The sequence below is a fragment of the Balaenoptera borealis genome (genome assembly GCF_965194805.1).
Source record: "Balaenoptera borealis genome assembly, chromosome: 2".
In the NCBI taxonomy this organism is placed as follows: domain Eukaryota; kingdom Metazoa; phylum Chordata; class Mammalia; order Artiodactyla; family Balaenopteridae; genus Balaenoptera; species Balaenoptera borealis.
Window position 1 is genome coordinate 173,183,926 of NC_138867.1, and position 16,884 is coordinate 173,200,809.

Consider the following 16,884-nt stretch of genomic DNA (forward strand, 5'->3'; position numbering starts at 1 on the left):
CATTTAGCCATACCTGAAGTGTGAGATGGAGCCAGAAGGTTGATGGGGGCTGGACCAGGATGGAGGCCAAGGACGTGGGCCAAATTCTGGATGTATTTTGAAGGTAGAGCTGACAGGATTTTCCACTGTACCAGTACTTAGGGAGGAAATGAAAACAAAAAAGGGGTTGAGGACTAAGGCACCGGGTGCCCCAACAGTCTGAAGATCAACAGAGGAGGAGGAAATGGCAAAAGAGGGTGAGAAGGAGTGACTAATCTGTAGGATGAGAACCTGAAGAGTGTGGCCTTGTTGCAGCCAAGAGGAGAAACTGAGGCACAGAAAGCCAGGGTATCAGATGCTGCCAAGATGGTGTGAAAGGTGAAGGCTGAGTTTAATGACAGGGAATGAGAAAAAGGACATTAGGCTCAGAGAAGTTAAGAGATCTGCCTGAGATCACACAGTGAGGCAGTGAAAGGCTAGAACCCAGGATTCTTGGCCTCCCTAAGAACACCCATCTTCCCAGCCCACCCTCAGTGCCACCCTGTCATGGCTGATGACCTGGTGCCGCCAGCACATGGTGGGTGGGAGGCAGTCCAGGTCCTTTCTGGTGGGTGGGAAAGAATGAAGCTCATGCCAAGCATCCTCCCCTGCCCCGCCCAGGCTCAGGTGTGGAAGACCCTGTGGGTGAAGTCTCCGTCCATGTAGAGCTCTTCACTCATCCAGGAACTGGGGAACACAAGGTCACAGTGAAAGGTGAGTAACCTGAGGTGGGAGGGAGAGTGCCTCAGCCAGGATGCACTAGGTTCTAAGACAGAAAACCAAACTCAAAACTGGAGTAAGGAAGAAATTTTTTTCATTAAAAAAAAATGTTTTTATAAAACTGAAAATTCCAGAAGTCACCACCTTCAGGCATAGCTGGATGAAGAGGTACAAAGAGTGTTACAGAACTCATTCCACTTGATCTCTCAGCTCCGCTTTCCTTTTGTTGGCTTTTATTTTCTAATTAGAACACAGATTGGGCTGTCTTAGCCAAGGCCTAAAATAACGGTGGCTTAAACAAGATAGGTGGAATAAAGCTTTCTCTGAGGTAACTCCGAGGACAGTCAGCCCAGAATTGATGTAGAGGCTTCACAGTGTTGGGGATCCAGGCCCCTGACATCTTTTGTTGTACTTTTATCCCTAATGTGCTTTCTTCCTCTGTAGGGTCCCAAAGAACTCAGCCCCCATCGGCATCCCACCTTGCAGCTAGGAGAAGGAGAAAGTTTAGGGCATTCTCCCTGCCTTTTAAGCCACAACCTGAAAGCTGTACGCATCACTTCCTCTTACATCTCATTGGCTGGAAGTTAGTCATATGGCCACGCTTGGCTTCAGAAGCATTCTGGGAAATGTAGTCTTTCAGACAGGCTTTGAAAACCACAACTGTGTACTGGGGGACCCTAACCAATCTTACCTTCTAATTCCCCCAACAGTGGTGGCTGCCAATGACCTCAAGTGGCAGACTTCTGGCATTTTCCGGCCATTCATCGAGGTCAACATCATCGGGCCCCAGCTCAGTGACAAGAAACGCAAGTTTGCGACCAAATCCAAGAACAACAGCTGGGCCCCAAAGTACAATGAGAGCTTCCAGTTGTAAGTCTGGGATGCTTTGGGGAGAATGGCAAGGGGACATCTGCTATCTGAACCTCAGGGCCCACCAGACAGGAGGGATGTCTGGTGGGCCAGTGGTACCTAGGGACAGGAACAGGAGGGATCACATCCTAGGCGGGTATGCTGGGAAGGGAGGCACCTTAGTGCAGGAGTGACATCAGTGAGGGGACACCAGGATGGAGGTGACCACCTTGGGGGGCAGACAGGTCCCAGAGGGCAGTGAGTGTGATATAACCGCATGATGAGGGCTCATGAAGGGGAGGAGTCTGGCCAGAAGGAGCATGTTGGGCAGGGGCATTTCTGGGGCTGGAGATTCTGGTCTGTTTAAGAGGCGTGGTTGGTCATCATGGGGCGAGAGGCTTGTGGGTGAGGGGCTGAGGGGCATAGGCATGGACCTGCTCGAGTCAGCAATGAACTCTGTCAGGGCTATTGGGGCAGGTCATCTGGAGGAGTCTGCTCTGGGGGACAAGAGTGGAGTGTGGCTTGGTCCAGGTCATGCGGATATGTGTCATATGGGCAGGGCTGTGGTCACATCTAGGTGGGGCTTCCTAGGTCAGGGGCATCAGGGTCTAGAGGAGCAGATGATTTATGGGGAACATAAACAAGTCTGATCAAGGTGTACAGAGGGGTTATCTGGGGGTGAGGGTGAAGGTCGGCGGATCTTTGGATCAGGTGTGAGCCTCACTGGGGCAGGGTAACATTGGGGGGTGTTCTTGGGGGACAGAGTACAGTGGGGTAAGGGGGCATCAGGGCTGGGGGGAAGTGGGGGCCCCTGAGGAACAGGAGCCTGGCCAGTCCTGTGAGGGGAGAGCTCTTGGTCAGAGGACTTCGGAGAGGTAGGTCACCTGAAGCAATACTTGGGAGCAAGAGCACCGCCTAGGAGGGGGCAGATGTCTCCTGGGGTGGGCCAAACTAGTTGAGGGCTAGGAATGTAGCCTGGGCAGGAGATGCAAGGGATCGGTGTGCGTGTAGCCTGAAAGAAACGAGTTCTTGACTAGCCAGCATCAGGTCAGGACCCAGCAGCACTGGGGACTTCGTAGCCTGGGGGAGGGGGAGGAGTGCTGGAGTGGGTAGTCGCTCATGGTGAGACATCTTGGCAGGGTTACATGGAGAGGCATCTTGGGTGTAAGAAGGGTAGGCTAGGGAGCAGGTAGGAGGGGTCACGTCAAGGGGAGAACTTGGGTTCAGATGGGAGCCTGGTAAAGGGGCTTCTTGGTGTCATATCTGGGGTAGGGTGGTGGAGGCAGCAGCTCAGCTGGCTGAGAGTGTGGGTGCTGGTATCACGGGGTGGGAGCATGGCCTAGCCAGAGGAGTCTGGAGGAAGGGTCTCTTGGGGGTGGGGATGTGCCTTGGCTGGAGGCTGGGAGTAGTTTGATGGGGGCGTCCTTGGGTGAGGGAAGGAGGAGAGACTTGGCAGGGACAGTGCTGGGGATGGAAGTTGTCAGCTGATGTGGGCGTGTCCCAGCGCGGGGCTATGGGGCCGGACATCTGGGTCAGGGGTGGGGCCCGGCCTAAGTGGCAGGTTTTGAAAATAGGAGGCCACTCAGTGTGAGAGTGGCCCACCTCAGAATGCCGCAGCTCAGAATGCCCGGGTGTGGGCGTGACGGGGGGGGGCCAGTGGGGAAAAGTGAGGCTCACCGGTAGGGGCGTGGCTGGTCAGTGGGCGGGACCTGTCCTCACGCCCCGCCTTCCCACAGCACGCTGAGCGCCGAAGCAGGCCCGGAGTGCTATGAGCTGCAGGTGTGCGTCAAGGACTACTGCTTCGCGCGCGAGGACCGCACAGTGGGGCTGGCAGTGCTGCAGCTGCGCGAGCTGGTCCAGCGCGGGAGCGCCGCCTGCTGGCTGCCGCTTGGCCGCCGCATCCACATGGACGACACGGGCCTCACGGTGCTGCGCATCCTGTCGCAACGCAGCAACGATGAGGTGGCCAAGGAGTTCGTCAAGCTTAAGTCGGACACGCGCTCCGCTGAGGAGGGCGGTGCCGCGCCTGCCCCCTAACGCGGGGCACGCAGACAGGCACCGCTGCGCCTGCGCAGAGCGCGCGGAGTGGGGCGGCGTCCGCGCGCTGGGACCTCCCAGAGGGCGAGTCTCCGCGCTCTGTGCTGAGGTTGGGCTGCCCCGCTCCCTGGATTTAGTTCCCCGTCTGGGGAAAGGTGAATGGCAACGCCCCGCCCCCTCAGGAGGCCACGCAGTGGGGCGCGAGGAAGGAAGAAGCCACGTCCCCCTACTTGAGGCCGCCCCTCCAGCGTCTAGGGGGACTTTCGAGCTGGGATGGGAGGAAAACCCACCCCCTAGTAAGGAGGCCAGGTCCCAGGGCTGTGGTACCGGGAGGCTCTATCTCCTGCCCCCTGGCAAAGCCATAAGATGGGTCCCCAACCCCTGGGGCCCAAGATCAATTTGCCAAGTATGGAACTCTGAGCTCCCTCGAGGGGCGGGCCCTGGGCAAGGGGCAGGGCTTCCTGGAGCGCCCCCTAGGGTGGTCTGGGGCCTGGAGGGACTAGGGTGGTGGTTGGAGGGCCCCCGGGTGTACCAGAGTCCCTTTTGATGTTTGTGCAAAAAATAAACAGGGAAGGGGGGAGGATGGAATTTCAAAAGCACATGCGCCCTTGGGCGCCCAAACCCTGGGGACCAAGGGGTCGGCTCTGGGGCACCCGCGCCGCCCCCACTTCCCTATGGGGGTTTGCCTCCCTTTTTCCCCCCACATATCCAATCCTCATATCATAGAGTTCAACCCACCCATTTGACGACAAAACTGAGGACCGGAGAGCTGCCTGAGACAATGCCGAGGGTCCCAGTGCCACACCCTCTCCCCACTCCCTTTGGCCTGTGTGCCCCATTGAAGGGTGGGCTGAGATCGGATGACCCGATACAGCTCCCCATTGCTGCTAACCCCCCTTAGGGGACCTCCCCCAACCCTTAAAGGGATGGGGGTCCTGGGCCAAGGCCCCCAGTGCCCCCTCCCACCTCTGGTTGCCAAGCAAAACCCCTGCCCTCAGCCCTTTCCAGTGGGACCCCAGGGGGAGATACCCTGAGAACTCTTGACCTCCCGCCAAAAAAGAGTGAAGATTTGGGATTCCCTGGACCCAGTCCCCTAACCCAACCCCTTCTTCGTCCCCCAGAATGCTCCAGTCAGGAAAGAACAGAAAGAGACCAGAAACTCTAGGGGTATGTGTGTGTGTGTGTGTGTGTGTGTAAATATATAAACTTGCTGGGAGCTTCCTCCCCATAATCCCATTCATTCATTCAAACACACAGGTCACAGGATACCCCAGGTGGGGCCTCTAGCTGCCTGAAACTCTTCCTCCTGCAGGGATGTTGGGGCAGTTTGGCCAGAGTCAAATTTCCCCATTTTAGCGCATGCAGGCATTTTGGGAAATATTTTGGGAAAGGTTGGCACAGCTTATCTTTGCCCAGAATCTGCTTTTCCACCTTGGACCAGCGTGTGTATGCCATGGGATTTTTTTCTGCCAGAATGATAAATACAGGATTGTGCTGTGCTAGGGAGAAATTAAAACAGAGGGATGAGATGAGGATTAGCTGGGCTCTTGGAGTGGTGGAGGCTACATCAGATGGGGAAGGTGAGGGAGGGCTCTCTCTGGAGGTGAAAAGTGGGAAGGAACCACCCATTGGAGAGAAAAGAGCTCCAGGCAGCTGGAACAGCAGGTGCAAAGGCTAGGAGGCAGGCTGACTTGAAGCATAGCCAGGTCGGCGAGGCTAGAGCTGAGCCAGCGAGTGGGGTACTGGGGGATGGTGATGAGGTTGGGGACACCTGCAAAGGTATCAAACCAGGTCTTGTACGCTGCCCTGAGGAGTTTTGATTTTACCCTCAGAGGCTTAGAAGGACCCAGGAGATTTTAAAGCTGAGGAGGGTCTGATTTCAGGTTTTGAAATCTCCCTCTGGCTACGTCATGAAGAATGGACTGATGGTGCGGGGGAGAGGACAAAATGCTTTCAGGACACTGAAATTAATTTTTGGAAAGACTTTGGAGTATATATTTAAAACTCTGCCTTAGATGAGCCCCAGGGTCCCTGGGTACAGATGTCCCAGTTGTGCACTGCCGAGGGGTTGAGCATCTCTAAGGAGGCCATGTGCAAACTGAGTGTTGTATGTTTATGATAATGGTTTCCCCATCCGTGAACAAGAATCTGGAAGAAGCGACACTGTTTTCTAATTTACCTGGAAGTATTTGTGCGTTCCTCTAAATTCAGGCAGGTTGAAGTGACTGAAGGTTCTGAACCAGAGATTAGGACGAAAGTTCTCATTCAGGATGGTGGGGGAGGTGGGTCCCAGCCAGGGGCAAGGGACAGGCTGGGAGGTGGCTTGGGGAGAACATGGAGTCTTGGTCAAAAGGACTGAGAGGAAGATTTGAACTTCAGACCATCCAAGAGGTGGAGGTGGGCTGGGCGGTTCACTTGGAATTGAAAACACCAGCAACACCCAAAGGGGAGGTAATCTGTGATCTGGGGTGGGTTCTGAAAGATTTTTTGGATGACTGGCAGGAAAAGAGGGAGCTGAGCTTCTGCCGGAGAGAGCCAAGGTATTTCCCAAAAGATTCATTGGGAGGCTCTCTGATCAAAGCGTGTGTGTTTGTGTGTGTGTGTGTGTGTGTGTGTGTGTGTGTGTGTGTGTGTGTGTGTAGGATTCCCCAGCACTGGCCCAGGCACATGGAGGAAGCCTCAGGGAGTATTTGTCGAATGACACTTTCTGACTCCCAGGCTAGAACTGTTTTGGAAATTTCCTCCCTCTTCTTTCTCCCAGAGAACTCCTACTCATTCCTCGAAACTCAGTACAAATTTTCCCTTCTGTAGAAAACCTTCTCTGATCCCCCTCAGGACTTCCCCAGCCTCTGTCCCTCCTCCTCTGTCTGTCCCTTCCGCAGCCTCTGTCTCTGGTGCCATGGGGCTAGGGGTGTCTGTGAAAGGCTCTCTGGGCACAGGGGGATGGCAGGGAGGGGATGCCTAGTTGAATTGTGTCTCGGGCAGGGGGTTCTGTGAGTGCCCATGCATCCACATGTGTGTCTGTCCATACCAGCCTTCCCCTCCCACACAGATCTGGGCACTCAGGAGATCTTCCAGCCAGACTGGCTGAGCCACAGGGCACAGGGTGAAGAGAGGACGAGAGGGGACTGGAAGTGCTTGAAATCAGGATGTCCCTGTATTGGAATAAGGAACAGGGCTTTCCCCAAGGCCACTCAGCATTAGATGATACCTTTGGGCTTTCACCACTTCACCTGAGGTTCCTGGGGTTCTGGGCTCAGGTGGGGTCTTGGGGTTGCATTTGGACCTCACTCCATGCCAGGAGCTCGCCCCAGATTTCCATGGATCAGGGAAATAATAAAGTAGGCTTGTACTGGGATTGGGGGGATGTAACATTGAGGGACATCTTGGACAGAGCCAATCCCCCCTCAGAAGGGACAGAGACAGAGTAAGGACACAGAGAAGAGCAGGGAGGGAAGGAGAGAAGGGGGGACAGACAGAAGAACAAAGGAAAAAATCAAGAGGGTAAGATCACGCCAGATAGAGACAGCCAGAACTTTGAAATGGAGAGAGAGAGATTCAGAGATGGGGAGATGCAGAGACAGAGAAGGGAGAAAAAGCAAAAACAGGTTTCTAGAAGGAAGAGGGTCCCCTGCTCTCTCTGGCTCTCACCAGTCTGTCCTCGAAGGATTTACCTAAAATGAGGAGGCGCCCAAGTCCTGATTCTCAGGCATCACAGCCTGAAACCTCACCATGCCTCCATCACAGATGAAAAAAAAAAAAAAAAAAAAATTAGCCAACTAGAAATCCTTGGGACCTCTCTCAGCTGCGACCTCAGAGACCTTTCTGTCCCCCCCAGCGCTGTCCATCTTACAGGTGGGAACACTGAGGCACGAGGCAGAGTGGAGACAGCCTGGAGTTGCCCCAACTCTGCTGTGCAGGCAGAGAATGGGGGAGCTCACTGGGGGGCTGGTCCACATCATGACCCCTGCTGTCCCCTGAACATCCTTTCCTAAGTATTGTCAAGGACCAAAGTCGTTTTCACTGATACGTGTTGCTCTTCTCTTTGCCTTTTATTTTTTTTAAAGAGACAAATCAAGTTGATGGTGTTAGGTAAGACCCCCTCCATCTTCCCCCTGACCCCCACCCAGCCACAGTGGCTCTCTCCAGGCACAGGTCACAGGCAGAGGGTCCCTATGCATCCCCGGCCACGCAGCCAGGGGGATTCAGACCCCAGCCCTGGCCCCGGCCCCCTAAGACCCCCCCAAACCCGGCCACGCAGTCCAGGGAGGTTCTTCCTCCACACTTCTCTTAGCATGTGATTGCAAATGTGAACTCAAGACGCTGTTTGTCTGTTTTAATTCCATCCCGTTGGTCCGGCATCTGCACAGATGCCCCCATTTCTCTGTAAATATGTGACTTGGAACAAATGTTGAAAATCAACGAGAAGTGGTCATGAATGCATGGTGTTGAGATGTTTTGCACTATTCTGAATTTTTGGTCTCTGTAAAAATATTTTATTAACAGCAGACATTAAAAAAAAAAGCACACAGCCTCAGATGCATGGTGGCCTCCTTCCCTCCCCTATTGGCAAAAAAATCACGTAGCATCTACCATGAGCAGCCACTGCTGAATACACTTCCCGCCCGCGAACACAACTCATTACAACTACCATGGTCCCATTTTACAGAGAAGGAAAACAGGTCCCAGGGGCAGAGCCAGGATCTGAACCCAGGACACTGGGCAGCTGTTGCTCTTAGCTCAAGCAAGTTAGGACACAAATGCCAGGGACACACTCAAATTCCACCCACACCCCCATGTTTGGAGGTGTTCTGTTTCGTTTTTTGCTGTAGCAGGTGAGAATCTCATTTCATAAACTTGGATGTGCAAAGAAGGAAGCTTCATTTTTCTACACCCGAATTTGACTTCTCTTTTGAGCCCCCATCCCACCAGGGAGCAGAAACGGAATCTTATTCAGCACAGGATTTCCTCCTAAGATCTGGAGTTGTTTCCACATTTGAGTGGCCAGGGCAGGGGCCATGGGATCCATCACTGGGAGTGAGTCTGATGAGTGCGTTTGGCTGCAAGTAAGAGACACAAGGACTAAAAGAAAGGGACTTTCCTGGCGGTCCAGTGGTTAAGACTCCACGCTTCCACTTCAGGGTGCACGGATTCGATCTCTGGTTGGGGAACTAAGATCTCACCTGCCACACAGTGCGTCCAAAAATTAAAAAAAAAAAAAAACTACAACAAACACAGGGATAACCCGTAGCTCAGCAACTCTGCCCTCAAGAGACTCTTGCACATGGGTAAGATTGGAAGCAGCCTCAACGCCGTGGTATCTTCACAAAGGGAGAATATGATACAGGTGTGAAGTGGATGAGCCACAGGTGTCTGCATGACGTCAGAAGGGGTAGCCTGCAGGTCCTGAGCTTCCCTGCACATTCTTGCTGACTGTGCCAGACTGCAGACCTATACTTCTCCCAAGACCAAGCCGTTTCCGTAGCTAAGCACATAGGCTACTCAGCATGACTTTTTTTTTTTTTTTTTGCCGCACGCTGTGCAGCATACGGGATCTTAGTTCCCCAACCAGGGATCGAACCCGTGCCCCCTGAAGTGGAAGCGCGGAGTCTTAATCACTGGACCGCCAGGGAAGTCCCCCCCACAGCATAACTTCTGAGAAACTGTTTGATCCCTGATGGAGGGAAGTTGGCTCGTTTGCTGCCTTCTACAAAAGGTGCTCAGCCCTTGACCCTGTGTCCCTCAGCATGTGGGGTCCATCGTGTCACCCATGGGGCTTGGGGACTGAGGCTCATGTTGCTTGCTACCCTGTGAGGAATAAACCGTCTTGCTCTGATGCACTGAGTCCCACAGTTGACTCCAAACCTATGGATGAGGGACAGGCTTACTTCTCTAGGAAGTGAGCTTCTGCATTCTGACAAATGACATGAATGAAGTGTGATGTTGAGTGAAAAAAAAGTCCCAGAAGGCTTCAGAGAGCATTACACTACGTTTATAAAGCTCAAAAGACATACAAGATACATCCACAGAGATTTTGTTTAAGGATAATTGTGTGATTAATAAAAAATAATAAGCATAAAACTAATGGTTAAAAAATTGAGGATTCTACCTCATACACATCAGGCTACTATCAAAAAACAAAAACAAAACAAAACAGAAAACAAGCATTGACAAAGACGTGGTGAAATTGGAACCTCTGTGCACTGTAGGTGGGAATGTAAAAGGATATAGCTGCTGTGGAAAACAGTATGGTGGTTCCTCAAAAGATTAAAAATATGGAATGTAAATTGGTGCAGCCACTATGGAGAAGAGTATGGAGGTTCCTTTAAAAATTAAAAATAGAGTTACCATATGATCATGCAATCCCACTTCTGGGCATATATCTGGAAAAGACAAAAACCCTAATTCAAAAAGATACATGCACGCCAATGTTCATAGCAACACTATTTACAATAGGTAAGACATGGAAGCAACTTAAATGTCCATCAGCAGATGAATGGATAAAGAAGATGTGGTGTATATATACAATGGACTATTACTCAGCCATAAAAAGAATGAAATAATGCCATTTGCAGCAACATGGATGGACCTAGAGATTATCATACTAAGAGACGTAAGTCAGAAGTAGAAAGACAAATACCATATGATATCACTTATATGTGGAATCTATAATGTGACACAAATGAACTTATTTACAAAACAGAAATAGACTCACAGACATAGAAGACAAACTTATGGTTACCAAAGGGGAAAGGGGGGTGGGGATAAACTGGGAATTTGGAATTAAGAGATACACACTACCATATATAAAATAGATAAACAACAAGGACCTACTGTATAACACAGGGAACTATATTCAATATCTTGTAATAACCTATAACTGAAAAGAATCTGAAAAAGAATATATATATAAAATAGAATCACTCTTTCTGTATACCTGAAACATCGTAAATCAACTATACTTCAATTTAAAAAATTAAAAATAGAATTACTGAATGATCCAGCAATTCCACTTCCGGGTATATGCCCAAAAGAATAGAAAGCAGGGTCTCAAAAAGATATTTGTACACCCATGTTCATAGCAGTGTTATTCACAATAGCTAAAACATGGAAGAAACCCAAGTGTCCATCATCAGAAGAATGGATAAGCAAAATGTGGTCAATGGAATATTATTCAGCCTTAAAAAGGAAAGAAATTCTGCAATATGCTACAGCTGGATGAACCTTGAGGACATTATGCTGAGTGAAATAAGCCAGACACAAAAAGACAAATACTATATGATTCCACTCATACGAGGTACCCAGGAGTAATCAAAATCAGAGACAGAAAGTATAATGGTGGTTTCCAGGGGTTGGGGGAAGGGGAGAGTGGTGAGATAGCGTTTAACAAGTACAGAATTTCGGTTTTACAAGTGAAAAGAGTTCTGGAGATGGATGTGGTGCTGATGGTGGCACAACACTGTGAATGTATTTAATACCACTGAACCGTACACTTAAAAATGGTTAAGATGGTAAATTTTAGGTTATGCGTATTTTAACACAATTTTTAAAAATGAAGGATTGAAAAAAAAGAAACACAAAACCAAGGGCAGTGATTGCCTCGGGGAGTGGGGGAGGCAGGGAGGTGGGAACAGGGAGCAGGGAAGTGTGTGTGATGATATTGATGAAGATCTAGTGCTTAGTACACAATGCCATGTGGGCCTCTGCACAGGACAGCTCACAACATGGCATCTGGCTTCATCGGAGAGAGAGAGAAATCCCAGTCCTTTGTAACCTAATCCTGGAAGTGACATCCCATTACTTTTGTCATAATCTATTGGTTAGAAGGGAATCACAAAGTCCAGCCCACGTCAAGGGGAGAAGATTACACAAGGGCTTGAAAACCAGGCAGAGATGATTGGGGGCCATCTCGGGGGTTCCCTAACTATGGCCACATTCCCCTTGATTTCAAATTCCTGCCCTAACCCTGAGGCTTACAGGACTTTGGTTTCTGAGCCTGCTTTTTCTGCTGGAACAAATGCACTGGAATTGAATGACAATAGAGCACAACCCCCCATCAGAAATAAACTGGAAGGATAATCCTGCTACTGGTTTACAAGGGTTCCACTGATGATTTTCATTTAAAAAAAAAGAAAAAGAAAAGAAAGAAATGGAGTTTCTGTGTCAAAAAATAAAAGTAAAGCATTTGAGCATCCTGGCCTACCCAACATGAAAGTATACACAAAACCCAACTCTGGGCGTATTAAAGATTTAAATGTGAAAAGCAAAATGATAAAGATTTTAGAAGTGAATGTAAGAGAATAGCTTCATGACCTTGACACAAGGAAAAAAATTTAAACAAGACACAAAAAGCATAAAAGGAAAATACAGGAAAAGATGATCAACTCAACACCATAAAAATGAAGAATTTCAGTTCATCGAAAGACACTGTGAAGAGAGTGAAACGACAAGGCAAATACTGGGAGAAGATATTTGCAACGCACGTGACCAAGAAAAGAATAGTATCTGTAAAGAACTCTGAATCAATAAGGGGCAAATCACATCCTGTTGAAAAATGGACTAAAGCATGAATAGGCATTTCCTGAATGGAAAACTTGATGGCTGATAAAAATATGGAAAGACACTCACCTCTCCTGGTAATCAGAGAGTGAAAATGAGAGCCACAGTGAAATTGTATTACCAGGGCTGACGTGGCCCTATGGGACCATCTTTCCATCTTGCTTCTTTCAGCTCAGGGTGCAAGATGGCTGCTCCAGCTGGTGGTAAAAGGGAAGGGTCTGAGGGGGGCAAATCTTGTCCCTTTAGGTAAGACTGAGAGGCTGTGACCATCACTTCCACTAGGAGTCGTCAGACCAGAACCTCATTACTGCATGTGCCTAGTTGCAAAGGATGCTGGGAAATGTATTCTTTGCCCTGAGCAGCCATTTCCCCAACCAAAGTTATAGTTCTATAGGAGAAAAGAATGCTTATTGGGGCAAAAGTAGAAGTTTCTACATGGTCCTACTGTATAGCACAGAGAACTATATTCATATCTTATGATAAACCGCAATGGAAAAGAATATTTTTCTAAAAAGAATGTATATATATATATATGTATATGTATAACTGAATCACTTTGCTGTACAGCAGAAATTAACACAACATTATAAATCAACTATATCTCAATAAAAAAAAATATTGATTATAAAAAAAACTAGACGTTTCTGCCAGCCGACCCAGCTCCCAAACTCATCCAACCAGGAGTCAACAAACTTTTTATGTAAAGAGTCAAATAGTAAACATCTTAGGCCATACAGTTTCTGACACCACTCTTCAACTCTGCCGCTGTAGCATGAAAGCAGACACACATAAATGAATGGCGGGGCTCAGTGCCCAGAAAACTTCACCTGGAAAAACAAGCAGCTATAGCAGCTATAGTCAAACAAATCCTTGTCCACACATGTTCAAGGCAGCACTGTTCGCAATAGCCAAGGGTTGGAAACAGCCCAGATGTCCATCAACAGATGAGTGGATGAACAAAATGCATTCCATATAGTGGAATATTATTTGGCTTTAAAAAAGGAATGAAGCACTGATGCATGCTATAATGTGGATGAACCTCAAAAACATGATGAGTGAAAGAAACCAGACACAAAAGACCACATAGTATATGATTCCATTCATATGAAATGTTCAGAGGAGACAGAAAGCAGATTGCCAGAAGCTGCAGGGAGGGGGAACTGGGGAGTGACAGCTAATGGGTACAGGGTTTCCACTGGGGTGCTGAAAATACCCCAGAACTGGACAGAGATGATGGTTGCATAATTTTGTGCATGTATTAAATGTCACTGAATTGTACACTTCAATTGGTTAATTTGATATTATGTGAATTTCACCAAAATAAACACTGATAAATAAATATATATTTTTTAAAAGACGTGTAGCAGCTATGGAACACTGGATGAGAGTTCCTCAGAAAATTAAACATAGAATTACCATATGCTCCAACAATACATTTCTGGGTGTATACCCAAAAGAACTGAAAGCAAATATGGAACAGATACTTGTACACCTACGTCCATAGCAGCTTTATTCAGAATAGCCAAACGGTGGAAGCCATCCAAGTGTCCACTGGCAGATGAATGGATAAACAAAATGTGATCTATACTTACATGCAGTGGAATTGAGGCAGGAGATAGATGGACCCCAGGCTGAGCAGCTGTCCCCTGTGGACAGATAGATAATGGCAGGGGGAGAGAGAAGCTGAGTCCTGCCTGGATAAAAGATAAAGAGACCACATATTTCTCATTCTTAAGGTCAGGGAGAACTTCCCGACTACACAAGCCCAGAAAGGCTCCTCGGGGGCCAACAAAGGAGGTGGGGGGGGCGCCACCCCATATTAGATGGTGTCAACCTTCCCACAGGCCTCTACGCTGGAATCCATCTTGGTTAAGAGATGCGCGTGCACACAGGGGAGGACCCTGAGTTATACCAAATACAGACTCAGAGCCAGGCAAAGCAAGACGATTGACCAGAGGAAACCCAGCAGAAATGCCCTGTATAAATGATCTGAACTACCACGAAGGCGCAACTCTCTCTCTGAGCCCACCCGTGCGTGTCTATTCACATGTACTCTTTTTTTCCTGCTAGTAAACACTTTACTTTTTTCACTACTTTCCGTCCCATTATTGAAATTCATTTCCACAAAGCAGACAAGCCAGGGACTTGTCACCAGCCACTGGCCCTCGTAGTCTGGGAGCTAGGATTCAGCGCTCTCACTGCTGTGGCCTGGCTTCAGTCTCTGGTCGGGGAAACTGAGATCCTGCTTCAAGCCACTGCCGGCCGAGGCCGCCCAAGATCAGAATATTATTCAGCCTCAAAAAGGAAGGAGAGTCTGGCTCCTGCTACAACATGGATGAACCCGGAGGGCTTTATGCTGAGTGAAAGAAGCTACATACAAAATGACAATTGCTGTATGATTCCACTTATATGAGGTCCCTAGAGCCATCACATTCATAGAGACAGAGAGTAGAAGGGTGATTGCCAGGGGCTGGGGGAGGGGAGAACGGCGACTTAGTCTTTACTGGGGACAGGGTTTCAGTTTGGGAGGATGAAAAAGTTTGGAAATGGTTAGTGGTGATGGCTGCACAACAATGCGAGTACATCGACTGCCATGAGATTGCACACTTTGATATGGTCAATTTTATGTTACCTGAGTTTCATCTCAATAAAAAAACCACTTTTTTTTTTAAACAACAGAACATGGCTGGCCAGATTCAGGCCATAGTTTGCCAACCCCTGACTTAATCCATTCTTCTTCAACTTCCCCTCCTGTTTCTCCCCACTTTTCCCAACCTTAAGCTAAACTCTAGCACCGCCACCCTTACGCTCACCCCACCCTCCAGTCTCACCTGAACCCTCTGGTTCAGCTTCCCCACCTCCCCCCTCCCCCACCCGCCTTAAACTACTGTAATCCCGCCCCCACTATTTACCCAAGCCTCCTCCTCGCGGCACCTGCCAACAGGGCAGGACCACCCAGGGAATGTCAACAAAATGCACAGTCAGTTCCTGGAGGGTGTAACACAATTATGTGATTCACGACCTACGTAAGATTACATTTCATTCCATAATTTGTTAGATTGCATTATAATTATTCTGCTCCTAACCCTGCAATTACATAGAATGGTTGCTATGATTACGCAGCCTGCAATTTCACCGTCATTCTTACCATCACCACAGCGTACAGTCATAAACGAGGGGGAGTGGTGGGTTGACGTCAGCACCCACTCCCACCCAACCCATTTCTGGGCAGAAGCTGCACGCTGGAAGAGGTCCCTGCAGCTGTGCCTGTGCTCCGGTCCACCGGCCAGAGGTGTCCTGGGGGCGGTTTGGAAGGCAGAAGAAACCGGAGCTGTCTTGGTTTTGCTTCCTCTTCACTGGGCCGGCAGCAGGGCATGGAAGCATCTGATAGTTTGGAATCCAAATTCCCTTGTTCAGTGACAAGCTTGGAGGGCACTGAAAAGCAGTTGTGATGGAGGCAAAGACAGCATCCTATTCCTGAATCACAGAGACAGGGTGTGTGCCCCAAGTTGGAGGTTGCAAGGACCTCCCGACCGTCCGCCTTCTGTGAGCGTGGGGCGCCTCAGTTCCCCCGGTGAGCCAGTTCTGTGGAGTCATTCCTGTATGAATGTTCTAGAAGGAAGGATGCGGTTCTCCCAGATGTTCAGAGAGCAAAGGGGAGATCAGAGTTAGATAACTGGATGGGGGCATCGAAAGAAAACTCAGGTTCCCAGGCACCACCTCCAAGCTTCTGACCCCTTCAGTCTGGAGGCAGAGCCCAAGAATCTACGTTTGAATCAGAGACATTTCATGGCAAAGGAAATTTCACTCATGCCACGAAGAAGACTCTTCTAGAGACTTCTGTCCCCAAAGGGCTGAATGGAATTGTGTGTAGGGACTGTGGACTTTTGGGGCCGGATCATTCTTTGTTATGGGTCCCCCCTGTGCACTCAGGGAATTTAATTTCTGTCCACTAGATGCCAGGAGCACCCACCCCCAGTCATGACAACCAGAAACGTCTCCAGACATCGCCAAATGTCCCTGAGGGACAAAATCCACGCCCCCCCCCCCCAATTGAGATCCACCAGGTTAAAATAAGATTTGGAAACATAACATGTAACGGTAACACATGAGAAACGACTCCAGTGTTCTACGAGAGGAGACTGGTTAATAAACTGGGATCATCCACCCTCGCAGATACATGATGAATAGCTAAGATTTAACAAGAAGAGAAAACATGGCAGCCTCTACTGAAACTTCAAGGGCACATTTCTGTTAACCCAGCAATCCCACCTGTATCAACTTACCCAACTGAAATAAACACTCCAGGAGGAAAGATGGATTGTATAATACTGTTCACTGCCAGGCTGTGATATTCTTCCATCAGGATGATTGAATAAATGCTGGTCCATCCTGATCACAGCCTATTTTATTGTAACAATCCAAAAAGACCTGGTAGACATCTGCGCTGATTAGAATGTCTGCAATATGTTGTTAAATTTAAAAAGAAAATTGCTGAAAAAAATCCGGGTACAATTTGATCCCGTGTTTATGAAATTAAAATGTGTTGTGTGGGAGAAAAAGAAAAAAGCAGGTTGTAACAGAGTTTATGTAACACGAATCCTCTTTTTCAAAACATGTATATATTTGTACCATGCAAATGGGTAAGACTGAAAGGTTTGTCACTAAAAAGTTAGGAGTTGTCGTCTCTGAGGACGTGTG

The 16,884-nt window shown here is 48.8% G+C and overlaps 1 protein-coding gene across 2 annotated transcripts in view; it reads left to right on the forward strand.

Annotated features, from left to right (window-relative positions):
• Positions 1-7,370, forward strand: part of UNC13A (unc-13 homolog A) — a 57,453-nt gene extending 50,083 nt beyond the window's left edge. For both annotated transcript variants that reach the window (XM_082380146.1, XM_082380147.1), the window contains exons 39-41: positions 640-732; positions 1,449-1,608; positions 3,324-7,370. In XM_082380146.1, coding sequence (XP_082236272.1) covers positions 640-732; positions 1,449-1,608; positions 3,324-3,624 — 554 coding nt within the window. In that variant the 3' untranslated portion in view covers positions 3,625-7,370. The remainder of the gene's footprint in view (positions 1-639; positions 733-1,448; positions 1,609-3,323) is intronic.
• The last annotated feature ends 9,514 nt before the right edge of the window (positions 7,371-16,884 follow it).